We start from the raw sequence: 17,855 nt of genomic DNA on the forward strand, positions 1-17,855 counted from the left end.
ATACTCCAGTTATCAACACCGATGTTCCTGTTAATACCACGGGCCGTCCTCATCTCAAATTATCACCATGAACTCATAAAACAGCAACATGTAGAACTTTGTACAAACTCACCGCATCAGCCCAGAGTTCGGGTAACAGCAGCAGCCAACAGCGCTCAAAGTAGCGCGCAGCTCCTCAGGACGGGGCTGGGGTCTGGTCCTTGGTCTTCTGTTACAAGCGCTTTGGTCAGATGGTCCGGAGGCTCCATCCTCCATGTGCTGGTTCCCAGTGTTGTGCATGAACGAGTTCAAAAGAACGCGTTCATTGAACACATTCATTTTTCAGTGAACTTTGAACTGAACGCAACACTTTTGTAAATCAAGAACTTGAACGTGAATTTGTTCAAATTATGTGTGATGAACGACGTACGTCACTGTTGGGGTTTAGTTAAACGTCGGAATTTGTTTTCACCTGACAAGTGACGATCTGCTCGCACTTCACCTCGCGAAACCACAGCCTCGTGTCAACGCGAAGGCGACTCCACCGGCAGCTTTAGCGGAACGTACGGGCTCTTCTGTCTCAATGGGAAGTCAATCAAACTTGACTGGGCGCGTTTAGCTGCTTGTATTTACCTTCTGTACAGGCTGACCACGGCAAACGCAAGGATTTCAAAAGTAAATTTCAAAGCACTAATTAACAGTCTATGTGGATCTGGGCTCTTTCACATGATACAGAACTGCCCAGGGAGCACAATGTGCTGATGGTAAATGCACAAATACAACAACAGATACATGCTCTCTGTGTATTTGGACGGAGATGCGCGCCTACGCTCGTGTAGAGCGTCAAAAAATAGGATGGATCCTATTTTCTGAAATCTACACGCACAGGACGTGCTGCTCCGCGCGCGTATTATTTTACTTGGTACATATGTCAGTAACGCGCGTCACAATGCTTTTTTAACCTGGATTGAAATGGTGGGTTTTTCGTTTTTCTTCATACAAATTTGCTAAAATCACCGCGATATCAGCAGCGGTGAAACGCCGGAGGTGCGCCCGCGTAGACCGTGATCCTGAGCGAAAGGACCGACGCAGAACGTCCGCGCTCCACCGAGCTAAACGCAGCTGACGCCCGATCGCACTCGGGGTTCTCTCAGGGGCGGTCCTAGATTCCAAGTTCTAGTCCAGGATTAGTCCTGGTTTGGTCCTGGTTTAGTCTTGGTTTAGTCCTGGTTTGGTCCTGGTTTAGTCTTGGTTTAGTCCTGGTTTAGTCCTGGTTCAGTTCTGGTTTAGACCTGGTTTAGTCCTGGTTCAGTTCTGGTTTAGTCCTGGTTCAGTCCTGGTTTAGACCTGGTTCAATTCTGGTTCAGTTCTGGTTTAGTCCTGGTTCAGTCCTGGTTTAGACCTGGTTCAATTCTGGTTCAGTCCTGGTTTAGTCCTGGTTCAGTTCTGGTTTAGACCTGGTTCAGTCCTGATTTAGACCTGGTTTAGTCCTGGTTTAGACCTGGTTCAGTTCTGGTTTAGACCTGGTTTAGTCCTGGTTTAGACCTGGTTCAGTTCTGGTTTAGTCCTGGTTCAGTTCTGGTATAGACCTGGTTTAGTCCTGGTTTAGACCTGGTTCAGTTCTGGTTTAGTCCTGGTTTAGACCTGGTTCAGTTCTGGTTCAGTCCTGGTTTAGACCTGGTTTAGTCCTGGTTTAGTCCTGGTTCAGTCCATATACGGCGCAAAAGTTCAGCATCTTAACAGTTCTTTTGGTGAGAGTAATTTAAAAGTGCTGCAATAGTCGTGTAATGTTTTACATTTTAATGTATGTAACAAATGACTTAGAAATGACAATAACAAGTCATAAATAACACATTACAGTTTTAAAGTCACTTGTCCAACAGTGTATCTTGTAAAGTTGTTGTAAACTAGAAGTCAGTTTGAAAAATAAGTGCAGCCTTTCATTTACAGATCTCATCTAAATATAAAATGAACTGAACTTTGAACTAGTTCGAAATTAAAATTGTGAACTATGAATGTGAACTATTCACTTTGAACAAGTGTGAACTGAACTTTGAACTAGTTCATGAAAAGTGTGAACTTGCACAACACTGCTGGTTCCAAACGGTGGCGAGCAAGACCAGTGCGCAATGACTGGGTCCGAGCGGGTACGTTCAGTCGTCTGCGCGCTGTTTCTGTGCTGGAAAGCGAGAATGCGCTGTGGACTACAGGTCCGGGCGCACTGCTCCTGTCCTCCGCGCTCAAGAACCGCAGCTGGTTCCGAGGTGGTGCAGCATCCGGACAGAAGCGTGAGTCCAGTTTGGTTTGTTATATGTTGTTCTGAGCGTCCGTCCTCCGCGCATTTGGTTCTTCCCGGGGAAAGCGCTTCCTCAGGTCGAGGCTCCCCGCTCCAGCTCCTCTGAGCCTGTCCTGAACTGGAGCTGCCCCCGCTGGTTCGGGACTCTGGTTTGGATCTAGTCCGACTGTATTTCTCACACTAGGCTAAAAACAGGGACTTTTTGAAGTTGTATCAATTGAATGGGCGATTGCCTATTGCCATAAAATTATTTGGTTAATTAAAGCCTAAAATAACAAATGTTGGTTGCTGTGTGATCACGGGGAACACCGGGTCGTCTCTGTGCGTGTAGGTCCCGAACAGGGGTGCGCACCCCCAATTTTGACTCACTCTGGAGCCACACGTTCGCACGTACTTGATCTGATCTTCGTGTATTACATTCTCTGTATTGGCCATTGTTGGTAAAATAATTCGAAAATGAATCGCGTCTGCGTCTGGACAACAATCTGTTACTGCGCTGGAGTCGTACAGCGCGTCATTTCAGGCAGAGGAGACGCGTGTCCCTCCCATGATGCATTTCGAATAGTCCGTTTGTCCATACTGTCTATGGTTTGGACCCGGGTTCGCGTTCACACCAGAGGAACCGCACCAGAGTTGGTCATTTGGTGCGGATTCAAGCGAACCGAGACCACCTCTTTTTTGCGGTCTCGGTCCGCTTGATTTGGTTCGGGTCCGAGTCCAAGCCAAATGCACTGGAACATTCTCCCCACAAAAGTTACATAGTGCACCTTTAAGTGAGTAGAAATAAAACTTCATACCAATTTATTGTTTAGTTTCTATAGGGGTCAAAAATCTCCTCTAGTAATGGGAAACACGGGAATACAAAAACAATGCATTTGAGAAGGGCACGCTTCAAATACATTTGCTAACCTTTTTCACTTACAATGTTTGCTGAACTCCTCCACAAAATATTTCACCTCGCCATATTTTTTTTCAGGCAATAGTTTTCTCATATTTGCACAAAATGAAAGCATCGCTCAAACACCTCTTGTTGCTATAGTATCACATATGCTCCTCTAGGTGCCTCAGTGAACGGGGTTAAGTGCATGTTCTCTCCACCATCTGATAATAATCTTTAAAGAAAACTCAGGGTCAACAACAATATGGAACCTGAGGCAGATATTATCAACACCAACTCCCACTAACGTTACAAGATAAAAGGCTAGGTTTGATAGGCACTGTGATGGATGGTGCCAATAACTCCTTTAGTGCACTTGTCCCATGTTTAATAAATGGAAAAACCCCTGTCAATAGAATCCACGTCCAAGCATCGTTTTGTCACTTCAAAATACATTATCCGTGCTGTCACGAAAACAATAAAATGTCATTGTAAGGAGACTTTTAACGATTGAAATAATGACGGGGAAGGAAAATTGGATTGTGACTGCATTAATGAAATTCTTTGAACGCATCTAAGTGTTTTCCCAGAGACTATAACAGTGTATTGTGTGTTTTCTATAGCAATAATTAAGTTACTGAAGTGTCTAATTGCCCCTCTTAGTGGCTCAGTTCCAGCCTCCCTAACTTATCTTTCTTAAAGGTAGCACTGCTGTAAAATGTTGTGCTCAAAAAGGCTTAAACAGTCCATATTATGCTATTTTCTGATCTATGTTGTTTCGTCATCAAAAACGAACATGGAGTTGTGTTTTGTTTAACTCACTCATGCCATTGAAACACAGTAAATAGTCAAATAGTCATCGCTTCCACTTAAGCAGGAGTCACCAGTCTTTTTTCTCTGGGGGCCACTTTATTGCTCCTGACTGTGATGGGGGCCGGGGTCGGATCGGCCATATAACAGAATTGTATGACCCTGACAACGTCGATTATATTCTTTGAAAACCACCACACTTTCTTTACATATCAGACAAACTGCACGGTCCTTACACTGGACAAAAAAATAATCTGTCATCCACTGTTCTTTGAAAACTCTGCACTCTCTGTCAACTTTTCGTACTTTAACACTTGCCATTTTGCTGTCCTTAACTGCACTACAGAACTCGGTGTAAGCGTGGACTGTCACTTTTTGATCTCGAGCTTGTCAGGTGGCGAAAATTCGGTGGCAAATGTAAATATGTCATATAATAATCTAAATACTTCTTATAAATATAATTTTTTAATTGAAAAAAAATCAACAAAATACATGATGCAGAGATGTTATTATTTGCCAAAAAGTAATTTAAAAAAATTAGCCATGACAACTTTTGAGGATTGCTTCATAGGGCCAGTTCAAGTGGTGGGGGGCACAGGGGCTGGGGGCCGGTTAAAGGGGCGTGGAGGGCCGGAGTTGGCCCATGGACCTCAGTTAGATGACCCCTGCTGTAAAGTCTACACTCTTCTCCAAACCACGGGCTTTTACACACAGATGATGGGTTTGGACTTCAATTAAAATTTGATCAACTGCACAGCCCAAGAAAGGGAAAAAAAAGAAGATAAAATTAATTCTATACCTTTACCACAAATCCACAGAGATGGCATTGGCTCTATAAGCATCCTGCTAAAATCCCATATAAATTCCAAATCATGATTCTAATCTCCAAAGAGCCTGGTAGCTGTGGACAGATGTGTGAATTGTGAAGGACCATGTTGTTGATTTCCCTTATCAGCTGCCGTGGTGAGTAAAGCCTGATTAACATGGATGAGGTGGTGTCCTATAGCCTTCCTTAAAATTACAATGGACGCCAGGGCTCGTTGAACACCTCAGAGAACAAAAGACGCAGTAACAGGTCAAAGATCTTGTGTAATGTCAGTAGTGAATTGACTTGCACAACGGAAGCATCTGTTGACTTTTTACTTGTAATAATGAGTGGTGGTGTGTGCTGTAGGCCCATATTATGCTATTTTTTTATGTTATAATATTGTTTCCTCATCAAAAACAGACCTGGAGTTGTGTTTTGTTTCATTTACACGTGTTTAACAAACTAATCCTGCATATTTAGGCCGAGGTCTTTTCTTGTACAGAAAAAAAAGCTTGTGATACCTTGTGATAAGGCAATACAGGATGTGCTCCACTGTGTTTTTAAACTCTGTAGACCTTCATTTAAATCATTTGGATGATTTCAGCCCTGGAATTGCCAGTCTCTACAAAACTTAAGGTAAAAGGTAGCTGTTGACTTGAAAACTATCACTAGATGGAGCAGAGCATTTTAACCTTTGAAAATGTAGAATTACTCAAGCGTATGAATTAAACAAAACACAACTCAATTTTTTTTTTTTTTTGATGAAATAACAGCATTCTAACATGACTAAAAGCTCACATGAGTCAGTTTTGTGTAATATAGGACCTTTAAAAGACTAGTTCATTTTAAACAATTTGCAGTGATCCAGAGTTATTCGTCACTTACCATATGCATTCTGAAAAAACAATTATAAGCAGTGATACATTTATTGGCGTTTTTCACAACTTTCAAAGGCCATGGTAATGCTAAAACTACCAACATGTTAACCTTTCCTTTCTTATTCTCGAACAGTAAAACATTAGAATTAGATGCCGAAAGTACACAGTTGACTTATTTTGCTATACTGTAGTTCTGTACAGGGGCAACTTTAATAACTGTGTCCGCATTTGACCCAAATTCAGAAAATCTCAGTTACAGTGAATAAAGAATTACCATTAATGCAAATAAAATGTCTTATTGTAGGGATACAGTCGACTAAGTAATTCTTGGTCAACCGAAAACATACCCTGCTGATTGATGTGTCGACTATTAAGGAGCAAGTATTTCTATTTGTATCTAACCAAAACTGCACTCACAGTAGGATTGTACGTGCTAGCATGTGATTGTATTTTCATTTAAAAGGCCAGATTAAACTCATGATTGCAGCGCATATGATTGTGCCTGAATCATAAAAAAGAAAAGCTGATCACCCAAATTCTCAGCCCAACTTGCCTATGTATGAATGAAGAGACTGGTGGAGGTCAGAGGGGGACATAGACACAGACTGACAGTCTTGCTTCTGTCTGAAGTAGCTACCAACACCAGGGAGTGAATGAATATTAGAACAAATTATAAAAAGCGGCTTTAACCATACGGAAAAGCACTAAGACTAATGCTTTATTATTATTACTAGCAATCTTTGCAAATGTCTCTGATGTAAGCCAATGACCAGTTTCACAAAAATAGCACAAAAAGCTGCTATTTGGGGAGCACCAAGCTGCTTAATGTCACTCTATGTTTGATCTGTTTCCAGGGATTTCATTTAGTGTATCATTTAGTTTCATAACTTAACATTACAAACACATGTGGGATGGTTTTATGACATTAAAGGGGGCACAGTAGGATATATAAAATTGACTTTATAATCTTTTAACCATGGTGTCCCCTGATCATTATCTTACTCAAAGTCATATTTCAATTGATTCCTGTATGTTTGAATATTCTATTTTGTCCATATTGAGGCTTGAGTGCTCCCCTGCAGCCTTTACTTATTCAAAAACAGACTCTGGGTGAAATGTGTACAATTCAAAAAGCTCACGTAGACGTTTTTTCAAAAAAAGAAATGTGTAAATAAAAATCTGCAGCTGCTAAAGTGAAATACTACTATGAAAAAGTGTGGTCTCAGTTCAAGTTTATGGATTCATTTCTAATATTAAGACGTTATAGATCAATATTACAGTTTACAATGAACACAATAAAATAAGGATCTGCATGTTATATTTTAATATTGTGTACCTGAAATAAAGTGTAATATGTCTATTTAAAGATTTTCAAGGATTTGAATTAAATCTCCCTCGGTCCACAAAGGTCTGTTTTCATTACTCAAGATGCACGACTTGCCCTTTGCATGTAACCATGGACACCACCATTATATTAAAAATCCATATGGGGCACTTTCTTCCAATTTAGCCAGATTTACAGTACAGAGAATAGGACAGCACAGGTTCCCATGGCAACTACACAAGCAGGTTCAACTCCTCGGTGGCATGAACTTCCAGAGACGCTAACATTCATCATTGATTAAAATAAAGTAAAAAAAAAAAAAAAGGTTCATATTGCTGTCCCTTTAGGTCAAGGCAGGAGAATATATCATTGTCAAAGTTAAATCCCAATTTGAGATAGCATAATTATCAAATCATAAAAACTAAAATTATTCTGATACTAGAATATCATCTGCAAAGAAATAAATATCCTGTCTTTTTATAGGGGGAAAAAAATTGACATGTAGCTTAATAGGAGCACAAATACTGATACTGGTATTGGATGTCAGCGCTGATTCATGAAAATTTGACAGATCAGATATCAGCTCCAAAATACAGTTTTGATATCCTTGTTGCGTCTATAATTTGATGCAATAAGAGTATTTCCTTGTCATAGTTGGTCCTAAAAGTCTCATAAGGTGTAAGCTTTTAATACAAAGTTGTTCTGTAGTTAGTTGAGAGATAGTTCCTACAGCTACATAACACATTTTGTCATACAATGTTTTTTGTTTTTAGTAAAATAAAGTCTATTTCTAGTCAGTGGTATCAGTTGATATTGAATATTGGCAGATATGTAAAGCTGAAGTATGAGAATTGGTATAGGAACTGAAAAAGCTGGATCTCTGTGGCTATGTTTATATGATGAACATAAGATGCAAAAGTGGTGTCGCGTCTTCACTTTTTATTCCACGTTTAGAAGACCGTTTTCGGGAGGAAATCTGCGCGTATACAATGATGCAAAGTGTGTGGAATTCGATTGGGTATGCATGCCAGGGCGCTGGGTGGTGACGCTAGGTGGTGATGTATGTGATGTAAATGTGTACGCAACTTAGCAGATCTGACCAGAGATCTGATCAGAGTTTTGCGTCTTGGGCAGTGTAGACGGAAACGCTATGGCAGAGCGTATACCCACTTTAGCTTTTCCACTCTGGAGGGTGGTTTCAGATTTTTTGCATTTTAAGCCCCCAAAAACGGCATCACTGTCTAAACGAAAGGCACTTTTGATAAAATATTTTGATGTTTTAACCCATTATTACTCGTGTAAACAGGCCTTGTATCCATTTTAGATCTCTATTCTGAATTTCTTGGATTAGTTTCAGTCTCAAATGTTAATATTGAATTGTTTACTCTGTGTATGCTCTGGACACTAATTCATTTGTTTAATTTTGAAACATAGGCTATATAGCAAATATAATCCCAATCACAATACTTGCCAAAAAAATTGCAATTCAATTTTTTTCCCAAAACCTCTAAGGCAGAGTACTAGTATATATTGGCCAGTATATAGATTTTGAGGAGACATAACATTACAGATCTAAGTATAACTGCTAAACAGCCAAACACACATTTCATACCAAAAAATGTGAGCAATTTCGTTATGTTTGTGGGAGATTCCTTGTGTGTATTCTGCTCACCTCACAGCCATAAAAATGCTTTAAAAATCATTGGAATGCATTCATTTTTCTTTTTCAGATTTGCTTGTAAGAAATCCCGTAATTGTGTATTTTTAACTGGATCAGATGCTGCTAAGTAAGTCATTGAGGTCTTTTCAAACGACTGGCATAATAAGAAGGAAACAGAGAAAAAAGGGAAAGTGGGGGTAGCAAAATATATAATGTGTACACCAGTTCTCTGAAAGCAAACAGCTAAATTAGTCATGGAAAAGATGCAAATTTGCTTCCCCTGAGCTCTGCATGGCCAAATTACCCCAAGAGAAGCTACGACTGAATCACGCTAACCCCCGGAGCTATGTGATTTAGTAGCAAACATCCAATTGAATAAGAAGAAAGTGCTTAACATTCAAAAGCCTGTGAAAGTCTCATAAGGTGACACAGGAACAGGGAGCTAAAAACAAACCACGCCCACCCATCTAGAATCGTGACGGGTCGGACTGGGGGCCCCGAACGCACCGCAAACTCATTTGGCCTTTTCGTGGTGTGAGTTACCTCTCATTAACATAGACAACGAGCTCCATTAATGACACTTTATTCCAAAGAGCTCTCTCCAGTGAAAAGGGCACAGAGAAGGGGAGAGGCGGGAGAGGTGGGAGAGGGAGAGGAGGGAGAGAGGAGAGGGGGCCTGCATAAAGCCTGAAGAGACGCATACGAGAGGTCGAGGCGTAAGCAACACTTAAAAGATGCAACGCTTCTGCTTTTAAATGAAGGTCTAAGTGGTATCCGGCGCACTCGAAGTTGTTTTTAAAGTTAACTACTGTGACGTACAAGAGTCTTCAGTAAATATAAAAATAAAATGTATGAGCTAAAGTTTGATATTGGTAGCAAATATTCTATAAAACCACTCATACATTGTGAATTTAAGTGTCATTATCACACTCTGCTCCCAAAAATATACCCACTGAAAACTTAATTTTAACTGCATTCACAACAACAAATCACAATATTCTACAGGCCCATAATATTTAATACAAATGCAGATTTATGTAAATATATCTGACGCAAATACTAATCAATAGAGAAAACTGGCTCTTGCCCCCAATCTAGGCATATGACATCATCACTTCAAAGAGACTGAAAACCACCAACAGGTCTTGGCAATACTTTAAAGGACCCATACTACACTATTTTCTGATCTATGTTATAATGTTTCTTCAGCAAAAACATACCTGGAGTTGGGTTTTGTTTCATTCACGTTAGAGCTGTGATGTCATGTGATAATACAAGTAGTGCTCCGCTGTGTTTTTAAACTCCATACACCTTCACTAGGTACATTTCAGTAAAATTGCCAATCTCTAACAAAATCTCTGAACAAAAGGAAAGCTGTTAACTTGAAAGCTACTGCTTCATGACATGAGAAGGTGGAACAGAGCATTTCGAACTTTGGAGTTGTAGACAGTTTAATAATTCAAGATTACTCAAACGTGTGTGTAAATGAAACAAAACACAGCTCCAGGTATATTTTGAGGTGGTAACAAAGTTCTAACATACTGTAGCTTAAAAGCTAATAAGTCAGTTTTGTGTAACACAGTACATTTAATAAACAATATATGAGTCTATATTAAAGGTAAATTACATTATTTCGAATGCACACAATATTGCATATGTACTGTATGTTGCCGTTTGTGTAAAGACACATACTATTACACAGCATGTGGTAGATAGACTCCATGTGACTCACCTGGTGACGAATAACATGCCAAAAGATCTGGTGTGACATGTTATATTAAATTGTTGACATATTTCACTTATTGCATTTAGTATTGGCAGAAAATATCACAATCTGCTGTTTGTTTATTTATTTCCTACATTACAAAAAGGTAGCATTAACATAACATCACAACACAACATTGTACAAAGCCTATAGTTTAAAATTTAACTAGGTCAGTTTTCTATAGTAGGAATTGCTGTTTAAATGTTAAAATACAGATGTTTTGTCCTAGTTTGTTGTTCATATCTCTATTGTGACTATCAATATGACAGAAAAACTGATGCTGAGTCTACAAGATTGATATACATATACAAAAAATATCTGTATATGTATTTATATTTTTAGAAACTTTGATACTTTCCAAATAGGAATTGCATATAGGGGCACTTCCGGCTCCGGTTGCACTGAGCCTCATATTAACGCACTCTACATGACCTTTGTGTTTTTATTTCTACGGGTGACGTCACACTCAGTCCATTTCTTTATACAGTCTATGGGTTCAACTTTATTTTGAAGATTATGAGTTTGGATAATTCTTTAAAAAAAGAGCAAATCTCTCATAGAGTTACATAGGCCACTTTCTTCCATCTGAAATTTTTATCATCAAATTATCTTCTAAATGCAGAACGTGATCACAACCAGATTTGAAGTAGATATTTCCTGCTGATTTTTATTTGGTATCTGACATGAACATATAATAATAATAATATTGTAAAAAAGTGTATAAAATGAAACGAACATGCAATATCAGTGTATTAAAATGCAATTGTTTCATGGTTGTATAGTTGATTCTGTTTGGGGGTGTGAGTCTGTGGTCTTTGTGGTCTTTGTATGCCTCTGTCTGCAGGTGCTCCGTGGGCTGGGGGACTGATTGACTGCATCAAATCATTCTCACATTTCAAAGTCAAATAAGTCTCAGGAAAAAGACGTCATTTTGTGGTCGTTTTCAAACTAACAAATATGGAAAATAATGCAAAGCTCCATACATTTGATAGGAGGAAACAGTGAAGGAGGAAACAGGCATGGGAAATGTAACAATAAGATACCATGAGCTCTCACCACAATCACAAATAAGTATGCGAGAAATACTTATCTGATTTGGGCTTAAAGAACTTTATGTAGGTGCTCATAAAGTTCCTTCAATTATATTTAATCGGCAAAAAAGTAGGAGGTTCGAGGTACTCTGTTTTTGAAGTTTGCTTTATATACGTCAGCGTGTTCTAACTCACACAGGGGTCTTCATCAGGGCAAATTGACAGGTATAGGCAATATACTGTGTTACTATAGCAACAGTGGTATCAGGAGATTGTTTCATATATCCATATCAGAAAACTGCACAAATATATATCAAACAGATAGTCTTTTAGTAGCACATAGTTCTATTATTTTTCATTATTAAGTTGTATGTTTTAGTGTTGTCATGATAGAACATTTTTTAACTTGATGGCGATACTTAGGAAGAGACTCTATTCTCAATACCGATTTCAATACCATGATCACAATAAAAAAACACCATTTCAGTTTGTCTCAGTCTATAACTTTTGTCCCCAGAAATTCAGAGGAGTACAGCCCCCCATATGAATACATCAAGATTGCAGAAGCAATCACTTATTTTTCGAAAGAGTAGGAACGCAAAGTCTGTGTGGAACTAATAATGAACTCATCTCCACAAAATTAAAAAATGTGAGTAATTACTTTCAGCTGACAAGTCTGATGAAAAGCTGGGGACATGCGTGTGGCTGAACCGCCTGTATTTTTAATCACAATTTAACAAAGTTTACAACGTGTAGACCGGGCGAAGGATATTGTGTCATTATGCATACTTGTAAGTGAAACAACAACAAACTAGTTGAATGCACAAGTTCTATTTTAAGTTCTGTTAATCAAATAAGATAACACATTGCCATAGAAACAAATGAGTCATACATATATATCTTAATAGTACTTGACAACTAAACTAAACATAAATTACTTTTAACAGGTCTAACACTGAGGTTTAATCTGTATAAATATTTAAAATGCCATAGGTGCGTTATTGACAAACTGCACTTACGTAATGGCAAAACACTTTACATCTCTGGACTGCTTTACATACTAAAAAACATTCTTATTTTCTGTAGCTTTGCAAAATCATTCCACATCTAGAAGGTTGCTGGTTCAATTCCCTGGCTATGTGAGCTTCCGCTCACTCTCTTCCATAATAGTCCCAGGTATTTCTGACTTGTGTCCTGGTTCTTTGCTACTGTTTGGGTTATTAAAATTGGTATATTTCATAGTAGAGATAAACAGATAGTTAATTAGTTGGCCAATGTTTGGGCTTTTTAACCTACTGGCCATCAGTCTTCAATTTCCAGGGCAAAAAGGGCTGTGAGTGAGTTTGCAGTAGATTAAGATGACAGAATTTGGCAAAAATAATCAAAATAAGGCCTACATATAAGCCCAAAAATATCGTTAGAGCTTATGAGCCACTGATTTCTCTGAATTTCAAACAACTGGGATCGGCCATGAAAAAAACATGGTTTATTTCTATTTCATATGAGGTTTCTCCTGGTAGTGGTTTAATATACAAATACGTACGTGTATATGTATTTAGTTCTTAACAAATTAGTGATATATCTCAGAATATCATGTGGAATATATTTTAACACAACTCTCAGTTTAATATTTGCAACTAACTATACCTAAACTCCAACCTATAAAAGTACTCACAAAGTCACACATAGTAAAAAATAATAATAACCCCACATGTTTGAATGAAAAGTAGCACAAATTCCATCTTAAATACACCATGTATGTACACCTAGCTGAACTAAAACCAACAGATTACAATACCGAAGCTCAGAAGACGCTGTTATAACAAAAAAAAAAAAAAACATATCCAGAGCTGCTAATCAAAACCGAATAGCTGACACTCACCTCGCATAGCTCAGTGTTGAATCATGCACTAATAATGACATATTAGGCCAAATCTCATTAGGATAAGGCACATGCCCGTCTCCAGAGGTCACACGGTAATCCCAGTTATCGTGTCCCGACCACAGTTACAGCCAATTATCACCAGACACGAGCAGCACAGGAGCAGCACACGCTTATTAAAACAGTCAGGATACCACGATTTGAAAACAGCTTTGGATAAAAAAACATCAGGAAATAAGTTGGACATTTTTGTGTTTCTGTGTTTTTTTGTTTTCTTAACCACATTTGATTAAGCAAAAGGCATTGCTACTGGTCAGACGATGTATGCATAATGTACAGTATTTTAAGATGAACAGTGCTGTGATACTATACCGACACTTAGTTTGTCTTCTACCTTTTGCTAGTCCATTCGATGCAATTAATATTAACTAATGAAGCTCAACAGTGACCGCAGTGACATTTCACATTTATTTTTCCCATAGAGATTTCAAAAAATTTAAACTAAAAAAATTAAGAGTTCAAAGACATCGCGGAGGCTAACCAGCTACGAAAAGCCATAACATGGTCATTTAAAGTCCAAAAAGGCTGTTTAAAATGCAAGATTGTGAGAAATGATTTACTAACTTTGGGGTTTATAAAGTTCCAGAAACTGATTTTAAATAAAATTATAACTCTTGTGCTCATTAGTACCATGTAGCTGATTATCCTCAAGCAAGCTTTCAAACTTTTAATAATATTTTTTTTTAGATGAGAAAAATGAATGGGAAATTTAGTTCTGGAGCCACGGGGTGCACGGTCATTGTTGAGCCCCATAATGACTGGAAACAAAATGTATCATCCAATACAATCCATGTGGTCTGTTTAGCATATTTGCATGAATGGCTGACTTTAAGCAATGAATTTGAATGATGTAAATGACTGAAAAAATATAAAGCAGATCCAGTCAGTGAGGACAATTGTTGTAAATCAGTAACACAGTGGGAAGACCATAATGTTACCAAAGCTTTCTATGAAGAAAGCCATATTACTGTGTTAACGATTTTATATTGTGTGTATGTTGTTATACATCACATCGGGCTGGAAAGGTATTTAGGTAATTAAACTTTACAGAGTTATCACATTTACCAGCTTAGTGTTGAAGGGATGTCAAGAGTTGTCAAAAGTCTCACAATAATAATAATCGTGGGCCATTACAATATATATAATTTAATGTTTCTTAGCTTAAATCCATTATTTTGGGGCAGCTATAAAAAAAACAAAAAAAACCTAAAAAAACTAAAAAACAAAGCAAAACATAAGACCACGATCCTCTGCTGTTTCAAAGCAGAATGCATGAAGAAATAACTGTTATTAAGTACTTTTAATTAAATTCTTTGAATTATAACAGTAACAGTAAAAAAAAAAAAACAGTAACAAATAAAAAACATATTCACAATATCTTCAATAAAATATCGCAATAAATATAGTATCATGAGACACATGTTGTGAAACTATCCTGTCGAGAGATTTGGATACTGTTACATCCCTGCAGGTAAACCATTCAAAATCCGTACCAAACCAACCCCATGTTGAGTGCCTCCTTCTCCATTAATAAACACTGGATAACTGAAGCTGTGATGTCATCTTAATTCAACCAAAAGAACTACAAGCCGGAGGTCACGCCAGTCATGCCACTGCACCAATAAATGATTCATTCCAACCCTTGTCGTCAGCCAGGTTTGATGAGAGCAGATTTCAGCAGATCCGCTCTCTCAATGAGATGCGACATTTCCAGACACAAACAGGCCATTGATTAGAGGTGCTCAGGGCCCTGCCTGCAGAGTATCAGTGCTCAGGGACCGGTAATCAATCCTCTAATGCCGTTTGAAGCTATTCTCTGTGGCTCTGATCCAGTCCTGAGTGTGCAGGTACACACAGGTACACACAGAGCCACGAGCAGCCAAATGGTACAGGGCTCCGTGCACAACACACAAAAGCCTGCGTGCCCACTGTGCCATGGCTGGACTAAGTTACAAATATTAACTAAGCATGTGTGGCGGTGATAGGGCACTGTCATCTAATGGCATTATCAAAATGAGTGCTGCTCTCCTGAGGCTGACTCTGGTTCCTGTTTGTGGCTAAATCGGATCAGCATAGCACCAGACACAGACACGGCTGGTCAGGAACTCTTATCTGCACACAGCCTGGTGCTTCAGCGCAGCTCATCAGGTCTCCCTAAGAATTAATCTGATTTTCTGATGGAAAGTTATGTAGCACGAAGCACATGGAATCATGGTGGGGCCTGAACCTCCTTTCTGTGCAACGTAGATGAGATTACCACTAGCTTCAGGCAAACAACAACAGTAATGAACTGACCACTAACAACCGGTGGAGAAAATAACTTCTCTAATGAACTTTTAACAGCAAAATTAATGACTCTGTCTTAAGACAGATCAGATAAGAACCTTTAGAGGCAAAGGGCCTCTCTTTGAAAGCAAGGGAAACTGAATTACTATATAGTCTTGTAAAAGTCTAAAAATATCTTGTTTTTCTCACTGTGGGCTGAGAGCATGCAATATCAGATGTAGATCTTCACCATGATTCACGAGGCTGAATAAAACCACTGGACAAATATCTTTGAGTTTGTCAACAAACCTTGAGCGATGTTTGTTGATCCAGGCAGCACATCCTAATCCTGCCTGAATCTTTGGCTCTGACTCATGTGTGTGGTTACATTTGAAAGAGTTGCACATAAAGCTTCATTCACATTTAAACGTGTGTGAGAGGCTTACTTTGGCGTCTGCGTGTCCTCCAGGCGGTTGCCCAGCTGAAACTCATGGGACTTGCTGCGGTGCAGAGCGGTGAAGCCGGGCAACAGGTGAATGAGTTTACGGCTGGGTGGAGGAGGCGTGCCCGGAGCTTTCAGCTTGTTGCGTCTCCGTAGAGGGGGGGTGCCAGGGGGGGTCATGGTGTTGACCACCAGCGGAGTCCTTGGAGGGGTGTGACCAAAGTGTCTCTGGCGAGGAGAGGGGGGCAAGGAGCGGTGTCCCGAGTCCAGAGAGGGCAAGCCCAGCGTGGGGCTGTCCACGGTGAGGCGGTCGGCGTACAGCGGAGGGGGTACGGCCTGGGGGCTGTGGCACATGTGCTGCTGGCTGTACTTGGACTGGACTTTGGGGCTTTGGGAAAGCTGGAAGCGGATCCACTGACTGGCCTCAGGCTGGCACACCGGAGTGTTCTCTTTTCCTGTGTCAGAGGTCGGCCACTGGATGGACCAATCCTGCTTGGCCTGGTGTCCTGTAAAGAGAAGATGCTCACTTTTTATCTGAGCTTTTTATTTAAACAGTGTTTTAGTTAAGGTTTGTCTACAATAATCACATAAAATTACTTTCTCAAAAATTTTCATGCAATGCCACAAATGATTTGTAGTTTTAGAATGTTGAGTGGATTAGTGAAAGTACTCAGGCCGCTGAAGACACAAGCACAATCTATTAGACAACATGATGCGCATGTATTGGTTGAGTGATATGACAAGCAGATTAAGCCTGATGAGTGGATGGACCAGAGCCGTGGAGAAGAGCCAAAACAACAGTGCAAAGGCGAGTGAGTCATCGGCACATCCAGCAAACTTTACTTTAGGATGGATGAAAAAAGAAAAGAGTGGCAGAAGACGGAAAGTAGCAGAGTGAGTGTTTGGAGTTCAGAGAGACAGTACTTTACCTCCGTTATTGTGCAATTTATCCTCCTCAAGTTGTTCTTTGGAAAGACACAAAAATAATGTTTATTGATCGAGGAGAGACACAGCTGAAATGACTTGAAATACCCCACTTGTCTATGCTTTTGCAGCTATGCATAGCAAAGAGGACATCCAGTGCACAAAGCAGTGTATTGGTTGAATTGATCAGCAGATGCTGTTTTTCAAGCTTGACTGAGACTGACCCCACAATCTTCAGTGGTGCTGACCGCAAAGCCTCTATTTATGCAAAATCACTCAACTACCCAGCCATTTCCTCACCCTGGTGTGTCATTATTTTTCCTCCCTGTGACATTGTCTCCAAGGAACAAAAATGTATCAAAAAACAACCTCTTTAAAAACAACATCAACTGCCTAAACATCTAAGAATCATCGAAAACATGTTTCATATTTATGTCCCAGGAGGATCAACAGAACTAAACGCCTGTAGTCTTTGTTTTGAGAAAATGCACAACGTCTCAGGAGACACAACATACATGCATTTCCATTGTACACTTTAAGAAGATTATGAAACTGGAAATACACAGCACCAGCATGAATTAATAAATTAGCAATATCTGATAAAAGAGTGAGGTATAAATTAATTAACTTAATACGTCAGTGTCAGCCATGCTCAGGCACATGTACAGCTTCACAAAACCTCTCTGTGGACCTAACATGAACTGCTTTTACAATGAGTTGATATTATTACAAGTATTTAATAATGTATAATAGTAAACTTCAACCCACGCATACAGTAGCTTCAAAATTAATAAAACTAAAGCTGTCAACTATGTTATAAAGGTGCTCCCATCATTCGCTTACTTAGAGCTATA

General features: G+C 39.3%; 1 protein-coding gene across 1 annotated transcript in view; it reads right to left on the reverse strand.

Moving 5' to 3' along the window:
- The window catches only part of ksr2 (kinase suppressor of ras 2), a 98,784-nt gene that overhangs the window by 63,592 nt on the left and 17,337 nt on the right, over positions 1-17,855 (reverse strand). Inside the window, exon 5 of the mRNA XM_055161645.1 lies at positions 16,082-16,583. Coding sequence (XP_055017620.1) covers positions 16,082-16,583 — 502 coding nt within the window. The remainder of the gene's footprint in view (positions 1-16,081; positions 16,584-17,855) is intronic.

Source organism: Boleophthalmus pectinirostris, unplaced genomic scaffold (assembly GCF_026225935.1).
Source record: "Boleophthalmus pectinirostris isolate CB_2022bp ecotype Guang Dong unplaced genomic scaffold, ASM2622593v1 HiC_scaffold_4, whole genome shotgun sequence".
Taxonomy (NCBI): Eukaryota; Metazoa; Chordata; class Actinopteri; order Gobiiformes; family Gobiidae; genus Boleophthalmus; species Boleophthalmus pectinirostris.